Here is an 11,815-nt window from a genome sequence, read left to right as displayed (position 1 = left end):
GGGAGTTCCCACTTTCGAAAGAGGCCTCTACTTCCAGTGTTGCTGACTTTCTCCTCATGCATATGGGCCCAGATCAATTTCTATTGCCACAGGAAATACCGCGCATCTAACTTAGTTTCTGAAGTAATGTAAATTACAATGTCAATTATTTGACGCTCTCGCGTCATGTATAAGTACACACACACACCATTGCATCAGAAATAACTGTTGGAAGCAATTTGTTTGTTTGTTTGTTTGCTTAACGCCCAGCCGGTTGAAAGCAATGCATGATTTCTTTGTAAAACATTGTTTTCAATAAAAAGACGGCAAAAAACAAACTCAAACTGCCTTTCTTTTTTCCGAATACATGTGTAAGCTTTGTAACGATTCGCAGCGCCACAATTTTACATACAGGCCCAGTTCCCACCACCCCGTTCAGATCAATGTCATTTTATTCCAACGTTCTACGTTCACTTGGATCACTTTTCGGATAACTAATTTCCTTTACACAGATCACGTGATCGCCGCTCAGATTTCTATGTACAATGAGGGCAGTTAGCTGTTGCTTTTCGGGTCCAGCGTACCATAATAGGCCAAATCAGGACCCCACAATGAGGGCAGGCATGTGGCTTTTCTCCTTTATGTTTTAACACGTGGGTATTTAAATTCCTTTTCCGAGCAAATTTCACTTTGCAATAAGGTCAGACATGTGGCTTTTCTCCTGTATGTGTCAACATATGGGTGTTCAAATCCCCTTTCTGAGCAAATTTGTTTGAACAAAGAGGCCAGGCGTGTGGCTTTTCTCCTGTATGTGTTAACATGTGGATTTTCGAACTGTTTTTCTGAGAATATTTTGCTGTGCAATTAAGGCTTTTCTCCTGTATGTGTTAACATGTGGGTTTTCAAATTCCCCTTCTGAGCAAATTTCTTTGAACAACGAGGACAGGCGTGTGGCTTTTCTCCTGTATGTGTCAACATGTGGGTCTTTAAACGCTCTTTATGAGCAAATTTCTTTTAACAATGACAGGCATGTGGTTTTTCTGTATGTGTCAACATGTGGGTCTTCAAAGTCTTTTTCAGACCAAATTTCTTTGAACAAAGAGCACACGTGTGTGGCTTTTCTCCTGTATGTGTCAACATGTGGGTCTTCAAATCCCCTTTCCGAGCAAATTTCACTTTGCAAAAAGGACAGGCGTGTGGCTTTTCTCCTGTATGTGTCAACATGTGGGTCTTCAAATCCCCTTTCCGAGCAAATTTCACTTTGCAAGAAGGACAGGCGTGTGGCTTTTCTCCTGTATGTGTCAACATGTGGGTCTTCAAATGTTCTTTCCGAAGAAATTTCTTCGAACAACAAGGACAGGCGTGTGGCTTTTCTCCTGTATGTGTCAACATGTGGGTCTCCAAATACCCTTTCCGAGCAAATTTCACTTTGCAAGAAGGACAGGCGTGTGGCTTTTCTCCTGTATGTGTCAACATGTGGGTCTTCAAATCCCTTTTTAAAGCAAACTTCTTTAAACAATGAGGACAGGCATGTGGCTTTTCTCCTGTATGTGTCAACATGTGGGTCTTTAAATTCCCTTTCTGAGCAAATTTCTTTGAACAACAAGGACAGGCGTGTGGCTTTTCTCCTGTATGTGTCAATATGTGGGTCTTCAAATCCCTTTTTAAAGCAAACTTCTTTAAACAATGAGGACAGGCATGTGGCTTTTCTCCTGTATGTGTCAACATGTGGTTCTTCAAATGCCTTTTCTGAGCAAATTTCTTTGAACAATGAGGACAGGCATGTGGCTTTTCTCCTGGCTCTTGTTTCACTTCCACTTCACAGTAACAGCCTGCAGACAGAGGACAAAATGCTGCTTGCGTTACACAGTCACGTGCAATGTCTGGTTTCCTGTCCTCTTCAACTTCCACACCACCACATACAAAACTATCACCATGCGCATACACACTTGTTACAGGGATGTCATCAGCTGCAGAACTGCTGGTCTCGTCTTTTTCAAGCTTGATATCAATTGAACATGTACCCCAATCTTGTTCTGAAAATGAAGCCGTGTCTGCAATGGTTCCAAAATCAATTGGAATTTCTGATGCCCCTTGTTTATGCCTAATAACTTCACTGGACAATGTTGTTATTTCAGGTGCCTCTTGTTTCAGTCTAACAACGTCCCTGTAAGCACTGGATGATGTTGGTATTTCAGCTGCCTCTTGTTTCAGCCAAACAACGTTGCTGTCAGCACTGGACGATGTTGGTATTTCCGAAGTACGCTCCATCTGCACGTTGACTGTTTTGTCTGTCTTGAAATCTTCACCTGCTGGTGCTGTAACAGAAAATTCAAAAATGTTTTGTAAGTCTCGTGATGAAAATGTTTACATACCTTTTCTGAAGGTATGTAAGACAGCATTCCTGAAAGATAGAAATTCACAACTCCCAAAGACAGAAAGATTCTCTTCCTGAAAGAAAAGAAGAGACGTTGAGGAAAGACAGAAAAAGATGTCACTTAAAGGCACACAACTTCTCAGGAAAACAGTTCGGCTCACCATCTCACATTTTGCCGGTCTTTGCATGGAATACGACCATCTGTCCACTTGGTCACATACCAGAAATGAACAGCGTGGGTAATCCCTGTGCATAGTGGACATAGCTGATGAATCAAATTAAATGTCGTAAATGCAACCACTGGCTTCTCAAGAAATCATTTTATTCAGTGGAATTCCCCTTTTAAGACCCTTCAAAAATCTAAGAAAATCAGGTTTCCACTGTTTGTTTGCTTGCTTAACGCCCAGCCGACCACGAAGGGCCATATCAGGGAGGTGCTGCTTTGATATATAACGTGCGCCACACACAAGACAGAAGTCGCAGCACAGGCTTCATGTCTCACCCAGTCACATTATTCTGACACCGGACCAACCAGTCCTAGCACTAACCCCATAATGCCAGACACCAGGCGGAGCAGCCACTAGATTGCCAATTTTAAAGTCTTAGGTATGACCCGGCCGGGGTTCAAACCCACGACCTCCCGATCACGGGGCGGACGCCTTACCACTAGACCAACCGTGCCAGTGGTTTCCACTGTACAGCAATTTCAACTCACCAGGGGCAGTGACTAATTGTTAGTATGTTACCAAGTGAAGGGATGGTCTTATCCCATGTAAAGCCTGACCTGATCTGAGATGCTTTACTTTTCTTTATTGCAACGTAGAACAATGTATTACCTTACTGGGAGAATGCAAGTTTCCAGTACAAAGGACTTAACATTTCTTACATACTGCTTGACTAAAATCTTTACAAACATTGACTATATTCTATACAAGAAACACTTAACAAGGGTAAAAGGAGAAACAGAATCCGTTAGTCGCCTCTTACGACATGCTGGGGAGCATCGGGTATATTCTTTCTCGTCCCAACCAATATGGGACTCCCCCTAACCCGCGGGGGGCATCTGAGATGCTGATCCAAAACATTTTCAAAAGAAGGAGTGAGCCTTTAAAGTCATGTTCTTCCGTAGAAGACTGGGTTCTTGCGAACGTCTCAGAGTCCTGCGTTTACAGAGTCCCAGGCTTTATGCTGTATGTGGGCATACGTGCCTTGTCAAAAGAACTTCAGATGAGTTTACTCAAGTTACATACACACACCCTGCGACCACAGGAACATAGGCTTAGTGGTTTAAGGAATCGTGTGCAAAGGGGAATAACCACGTTTTATCTCTAACTCAAGAGGAAGAAAAGTCAGTTACGTGACTTGGGGCAAAACTTGAATTTTTATGTTTGTTTGTTGTTGCCGCAGCCTCAAAACTACCCCCCCACATCTAGAAACGCGTATATCGCTATCTCATTCTTTGGACCACAAAAACCACGTAGTGGAAGTCTACTGTTATTCGGATTACAAAATAACAAAACAATTGCAGGTTTTGTCAGCATCAGTTTCTGCATTTTCATTTGTAATTGTTCTTTTCATTACAAAACACAAACTGAAAGGTATAATGCTTCTGATGATTTTTGACAATCTGTGGTGAATATAACACCTATATTTGGCTGGTTTGAAAATTTCATATTTCTGCTTGATTTAAAGCAGCAGACACTTTTTGACTTTAAGGCTGGAGAATACACCTGAGGCCATATTTCAAAGTGGTTAGGCAGTTTTAAAGGTTTGTTTTTATGTTAGTTCAGTGTTTTGTTTATCAGGAAAAAACAAAATGAATAGAGCTTGTCGCGCAAAATTTTGAGATAGCGACTGAAGTTTGAGCATAGGTATGAGATTTTTTCACGCAAACCCTACTGAAGAAATTGTGATATTGTATTGTGAATATGTTAACAAAAAAACAATCGGATGATCAGAAACTGAAGAAGAGAAATAGGGAAGCAAAATAGAACATCAAACATAGTGATTTTACAGGTGAATTTGGAAAAAAACACCATATGTATCCATTTTTGAAGCCCAATTTGAAGCATGGAACACAGTCAAACATAAATTAAAAGTGTTAAAGTGGTTACAGTGTTCAGAAATAGTGTTAAATAATAAGTTGAGTTATCCCTCTTCACAAATTTTAAAAGAAATACACCTCTTGTCGCGCAAAATTTTGAACTGTGATGCTTTTACTACCCCCACCCCCTACTCATTTTTCAGAAAAGAGTGCATATTATCTTCCAAATAGACAAGCAAGGTAGTCACATGATCAAAACTTAAGAACAAAAATAGGGAAGCAAAATAGAACATGCAACATAGTGATTTAACTGGTGAATTCAGAAAAAAACACACTTTTTTACTCATTTTATTAGCTGAATTTAAAGCTTGGAAGACAGAAATAAATAAATTAAAAGTGCAAAACTGGTTACAGTGTTCAGAAATAGTGTTAGATACCAAGTTGAGTTATCCCTCTTCATCACAGTTAAAAGAAACGCACCTCTTGTCGCGCAAAATCTTGAACTGTGATCCTTTTACTACCCCTACCCCCTACCCATTCTTCAGAAAAGAGTGCATATTATCTTCCAGATAGAAAGGCAAGGTAGTCAGATGATCAAAAACTTCAGAACAGAAATAGGGAAGCAAAATAGAACTTTCTTTCTTTCTTTCTTTCTTTATTTGGTGTTTAACGTCGTTTTCCCTCTTCATCACAGTTAAAAGAAACACACCTCTTGTCGCGCAAAATCTTGAACTTTGATGCTTTTACTACCCCCACCCCCTACCTATTTTTCAGAAAAGAGTGCATATTATCTTACAAATAGGAAAGCAAGGTAATCTGATGATCAAAAACTTAAGATAAATAGGGAAGCAAAATAGAATATCCAACATAGTGATTTAACTGTTGAATTAGAAAAACACCTTTTTTTCTCATTTTTTGAAGCTGAATTAGAAGTTTGGAATTCCTCCGAAAGCGGCGTATGGCTGCCTAAATGGCGGGGTAAAAACGGTCATACACGTAAAAATCCACTCGTGCTAAAAACATGAGTGAACGTGGGAGTCTAAGCCCATGAACGAAGAAGAAGAGGAGGAGAAGAAGAAGAAGTTTGGAAGACAGAAAAAATAAATTAAAAGTGCTAAAGTGGTTACAGTGGTTACAGTGTTCAGAAATAGTGTTAGATACCAAGTTGAGTTTTCGCTCTTTATCACAGTTAAAAGAAACACACCTCTTGTCGCGCACAATCTTGAACTGTGATCCTTTTACTACCCCCGCCCCCTACCCATTTGAACACAAAAGAGTGTATATTCTCTTCCAATTAGAAAAATAAGTAATTTTAAGCAACTGGACATTTTTAAAATACATATTTTCTGTCACTCCAAGGATTGCTTAGTCCATTAAAAACAAACAGACTAGGATTCAGCGCACCCATTTTAAGAAATCAGACTTTTTTTTATGCAATTACTACTGAAGATTCCAGACCAGGTAAAACAATCATTTTATATTCTTTGTCACATTTTTTACTTTTTTTTATATAAATTTATCTATAGCGAGTTTTGTCTCTTTGTGTCATTTAGTTATTTTGAAGAATTCTATCCTGGCAAAAAAAATTAAAAATCCCTACCTACCTACCCTATTTTGTTTACCCATGTTATTAGAAACAGACAATTTATTTTTATTGGCCTAAAGATCTTGAAACATTTGTTTTAATAGAGAAATAACAAGTACAGCCCTTAGCTCTGTCACTCGAATTTCTTTGTCAGGCTGAAACTTAGCTGTTGCGTTGAAGTCTGCTGTGTGTGTCTGGGTCCAAAGCAACTTTCACATTCTCATCTACACATTCTCATCTACACACTCACGTTACTCACACAATTATAAAATTCTACCCACAGAGGCGTTCGGGGATGGGGGTCTCGCACTCGGGCGAATCACACCACAAAATACAAAGTATAACGTACACAGATTTTTCTATTGAACCAAAAGGCAAATCAAATCATGAATAAATCAATCAAGCAAAACTTCCACACAATGACACACTCACTCTCCGTTCACACTGCGCTTTGGGCGTGCACACTTGGCAGCACGTATACCGTTCCGACACCGTTTGTCTTCCTGCAAGTCCAGCACAGGCACACGATTGTCCAAGAATCACAATAATCCTCGTGAATGTCACAGCAAGCATAGTAAGGTTACGTAGAAAAGTCCAAAAGGGTGCGTTAATGGTGGTAGTCCGGCACACACACACACACACACACACACACACTGACACACGCACACACTCCGGTTTGGTAAGTTACCTGATAAATAATGTAGCGTGTAGATTTAACGGGGAGACTGATCAGACAGGAAGAGTTAATACTTTCATATTTCTGATGTTCAGCGATAAACTTGTTTTCTTCGAGAGTTCGATCTTCGTGCGATTCTGGCGCGTTGTCACCAAGAACGTTAAAAAACACAGGATATCATCATGATGCCTCTCTACAAAAACCAGGTCTAGGAACTCTTCATCTAAAGTCAGTCAGTATTAACCTCCTCAACACAATCCTCATCTTGTCCCATAGTGATTTCTGCCGCCAAAGAACATGTGGTTCTCAACTCAAAAGACCGATTTGTCGTCTTCCGGCATTGCAAAATTCAGATCTACCCCAACTTCGTGCATTGATCTGAGCAATAAAATGTAGATGCGATAATCTGCAAACATCTCTTCAACACAATCTGCATCTTGTCCCATCGTGATTTCTGTCGGCAAAGAACATGTGGTTCTCAACTCACAAGACCAATTTGTCATCTTCCAGTGTGAAATTCTGATCTGTCCCAAGTACGTGCAATAAAATGTAGAAGCGATAATCTGAAAAAATTCTTTTCGCGTGAACGCTGCCAAGTTGTCATCAGTCCAATGTCTTTTATCCAGAGCAGGGACGAACACACTTTTTCATCAGCAGTTTGTTATGTTTATCCGCAGACTGCTTTCCATTACTTGTCTGTTTTAGCATGACTCGTAGGGTTCTTCAGCCAGGCAAGAAGTGCTTGTTTACTGACACGTTCTCACGCACGACATGTCGTAAATGCAAGTTCTAACGATTGTTTGTTACTGCACTGATAGAGAATGTCGATAGTTGTAAACTTCTGACATTTCCTAATGTTTATTTCATTATTTTGCATACGTGAACAGCTCAGATCATGGGTCATTTTAACACCTTCACATTTAAATGCTTATTTTATAGCCATCCATTGAATTGAGAAGAAAACAAAGCATACTAAACTGCTAAGCATGAATCAAACAATAAGAAAATAAAAAGAAACAACAGCATCGTTTTGTATGTGTGGGTAGTAAACACGTTTTATTTACAAAACACGGCGGAAAATGGCGACAAATTTGTTGCACAGCGACAGGTCACTTTCTTCAACCAAGGCCAGTACTTTCATACATGACAAAGGAAAGCAAATGTGGCCTGAATAATAAAGTTATAGTGTTCCTTTGCGTGTCTGAGTGATAAACTGTTTTAACCAACTATCTTCTGAAACGTAATTGCACTCAGCAGATTTTGTCTTCAGCTCATAACTTTCGTGTCACACGGTCTTTGCGACAAACAGATAGATCGCATTCTCGCAGAAAATCATTGACAACACAGACCAGTCATTTTTAGCATTGCATTTGGGAAGGGCTACTATTATAGTGTGTTTTAAGAAAGAAAAACATTACAGTATCGGCAAAACACGACCAAATAAGTTTTCGTGTCACAGCGTTATGGGCGTGAGATTGTGTTCTCACACTGTAGCAAAATCATTGACAACACGGACAAGTCAGTTTTAGCATAGACATTGGGAAAGGCTACTATTATAGTGTGTTTTAGGAAAGAAAAACATTATAGTATCAGCAGAACACGACCAAATCATTTGCGTTTTGGGCGTTATGGGCGTTTTTTCACACTGCAGATCATATTTCAAAAACTACGGAGTGGATCTTTATGAAATTTGATATGGATATTTTTGACTGGATTTTCTCATAGAAGGTTTTCCCGTTTATTGATAGGACAGTTTGATGACGTCATATTTTACCGTTTGCCAAAAGGTCGAGGCAGCACTTTCACAGTTACAGTTTTTCATCAATTTGATCGAATTTCTTATCACACAATCTCAGATCTAGGCCGGATTATGGGATTGCATTTCAGTTTGGTCACTTAAAGTTTTGTTATTGAAATGTTTGTTCGAAATATGTCATTTTTTCAAATTTTTAAAAACTAATATTTGAAACAAAAAAATTATATTGGTGTATTCCCTATTGCGTCCTGTATCTAAAACTATATAGTTTTGTTGTTTTGTATTGGAAAATTTCCTAAATAAATTTTCATTTAATTAATATACTTACCCGAATCACATTAGCATTGAGTCACCTGAGATGCTTATCACTGAAAAACGCTTACCCGGCTAAAGAATTTAAAGGGAAGCAACCCCATCACCAAAACGAAAGTGAAAGTAGCTTTGGTAATGGGCCAGCACACCGGGAGTTACCTCCCATACGGGTGTATGCCACGTCACTTCCTCTAGGAACACGTGCCTATTATCATACGGCTTTAAAAAATCTTAAAACCATAAGCGGGGCAGGTGGGAGGGAATACAGTATGTGATTCGGGTAAGTATATTAATTAAATGAAAATTTATTTAGGAAATTTTCCATTAAATATCATATTCTTACTCCGAATCACATTAGCAGATAACATCAACAAGGCGGTGGGCTAGAAATGAATCAAAACTCACCATCAAGTTCTGGACAGGAACTGGCCTGCTGCTATGAGCGCTGGAAGGCCTCTGGAGCCATCCTGTCGAAGAGCTGTGACGTCCCGAAGATAAAAGTTTATGAAAACATCTTCGGAACGCCAATACGCAGTTGTCAGCACCTCCTCTAGACGTCTGGAGCGCAGAACTGCCAGAGAGGATGCCCACGCCCTCGTTTCATGGGCTCGGGCCGAGTCAAGTGGCAAGGAGGGCATAACCCCCCCCCCTCTTTGAGCGACTCCACTCATAAGCCTGCTTGATGAGCGAGGACACCCACCGGGCCAACGTTACCTTCGACAAATCTTTCTCGCGCCTAGTAAGGAGAGAGATAAACAACAACTTCTGAGAACTAGACCGAATCGGCTGAGTCCGGGCTAAGTACAGACGAAGTGCCCTCACAGGGCAATTGACCGAATCGGGGTCATCCGGGGCCAACGCGCTGGTCAGAGCCTTAACTCTAACCAGCGGAGAGGCCTGCCCCGGAGACTGATTCTTGGCCAGGAAATCAGGCCGGAAACGCAAAGATGCGGAACCGTCCGGCTCAAAGGAGATATCTCCAGGCTGACCCGACAGGGCGTGGACCTCGCTACCCCGTCGGGCCGTAGCCAACAAAAGGAGAAACAGCGCTTTGCGAGTGACATTGAACAGACTGGCCTCGCTTAAAGGCTCAAAATCCGCAGAACGAAGGAATTCCAGGATTAAAAACAAGTCCCACTTGGGAGCGGGCAAACGAGCTTTAGCTTCCTTAAGAGCAGCCCCTTTAATGACTGCAGCTATAACGCCCCCGACTCGAACAGAACGACCAATCTGCTTAAGAGTCGCCGAGATAGCGGAGCGCCGGACCCTCAACGAGGAGACTGAGGCGCCCTGTGAAGACATGAAAGAGAGGTGGTTAGCGACCTGAATAGAGCGCGGAGCCACCGAACTCACCCCTCTAGCTGAACACCAGGCAGTCCATGCCTTCCAGTGGGAAGCATAAACTGAAGAGGTGGACGCTCTATGCGAGCGAGCCACCAAGTCCAGAGTCAAAGACGACGCCCCAGAGCGCTTCAGCGAGTCCCGAACAACTTCCACACGTGAAGCTTCAGAAGACTGGGCTCCTCGTGTGGAATGCCTGTTCGGGGCTGCACTAGTTCCCCTCGCACGAGTGCGAGAGGAATGGGGGGCCCTTGGGCGAGCCGAAGAAGATCTGGAAACCAGACCTGCGACGGCCACAGAGGAGCGACCAGAAGAAGAAGGGCCGGCTCCTCCATCTCCGCTTTCCGGATTACTCGGCTGAGTAACGGAAAGGGAGGAAAGGCGTACGCCTCCAGACCCGTCCAGGGAAAGTCCAGAGCGTTCACTCGCCATGCCTGAGGGTCCGGGAATGGCGAGACGAACACCGGAAGCCTCTTTGAGTACCTTGTGGCAAAAAGGTCCACCAGAGGCTTTTGGACCTGGGCCCAAAGGCGAAGCAGTGCCCCGTGAGTGATCGTCCACTCCGACTGAAGCACTGTACCGGAACGACTGAGCGCATCCGCCAAAGTGTTCAGCCTCCCTGGAAGGTACCTGGCCGAGATCGTGATATGATGCTGAAAGCACCACACCAGGATCTCGCAAGCCCTCTCCGAGAGAGACGGGGACCGCGAGCCTCCCTGCTTGTTGATGTACGCCGCCACTGTCATGTCTGTAAACAGACGAACATGTTTGGCGTACAGGGAGGGCAGAAACTTGGCCAGAGCTAGAGCAACTGCCTCTAGCTCCAGCAAGTTGATGTGCCACAAGGACTGCTCCGTCGTCCACAGACCGGAAGTAGTCTGAAGATCTGTATGTGCCCCCCAACCCTCCCTGGACGCATCTGTAAAGAGGTCCAGGTCGGGGAGGGGCAGGACGATCGGAACACCTCTGCAGACCCACTCCGTGTCCAACCACGGAAGGGTCGCAGACTGGAACCATCCCTGCAAAGGGATGAGGGCGTCCCAGTCCACCAGAGGAGAGTCCACAAACGGCTTCAGCGCGAACTGAAGCGGACGTTTGTGGACCCGGCCCAGTGAAACCAGAAGAGCCATAGACTCCATCTGCCCCAAGATGGAGGCGAGCGAGCGGATGGAAGCCATCAGGAGAGGTAAAGTGGAGCGAATCTGAGCTTGGAGCTTGTCCACCCTTCTCTGAGAAGGCTGGACAGTCCAAGCGACCGTGTCGAAAGACATCCCCAGATAAGTGAATGTCTGTGACGGGGTCAGCTCCGACTTTACCCGGTTGATCGAGAACCCCAACGAGTTGGATTCTCGAAGAACCGTCAGGGTATCCTGCGAACAGCCGCTCTGGGACTGGTTCATGATGAGCCAGTCGTCCAGATAAGCCCGCAGGCGGATACCCTGGGACCTCACCAGTGCACAGACCTGTCTCACCACCATGGTGAAAATCCATGGTGCGAGAGACAGCCCGAAAGGGAGTGCGCGAAACTGGTAGATCTGATCTCCCCACCGGAAACGAAGCCATTTCCGGTCGGCCGGATGCATAAGAATGTGAAAGTATGCGTCCGTGAGATCGATCGAGGTCACCCAGTCTCCTGGGCGGAGAGAGTCTCGGACAGAGGCTGGCGTCTCCATCTTGAATTTTATCTCCCTCAAGAAAGTATTGAGGAGAGATAAATCCAACACGGGACGCCATCCTCCTGATGC

At 43.3% G+C, this 11,815-nt stretch overlaps 1 protein-coding gene across 2 annotated transcripts in view; it reads right to left on the bottom strand.

The window, feature by feature from the left end:
• Positions 1-843: 843 nt before the first annotated feature.
• The window catches only part of LOC138949729 (gastrula zinc finger protein XlCGF57.1-like), a 31,955-nt gene continuing 20,983 nt past the window's right edge, over positions 844-11,815 (bottom strand). For both annotated transcript variants that reach the window (XM_070321532.1, XM_070321531.1), the window contains exon 3: positions 844-2,297. In XM_070321532.1, coding sequence (XP_070177633.1) covers positions 994-2,297 — 1,304 coding nt within the window. In that variant the 3' untranslated portion in view covers positions 844-993. The remainder of the gene's footprint in view (positions 2,298-11,815) is intronic.

Source organism: Littorina saxatilis, linkage group LG16, assembly GCF_037325665.1.
Source record: "Littorina saxatilis isolate snail1 linkage group LG16, US_GU_Lsax_2.0, whole genome shotgun sequence".
NCBI lineage: Eukaryota > Metazoa > Mollusca > Gastropoda > Littorinimorpha > Littorinidae > Littorina > Littorina saxatilis.
This window is presented reverse-complemented; position numbering and strand designations above follow the sequence as displayed.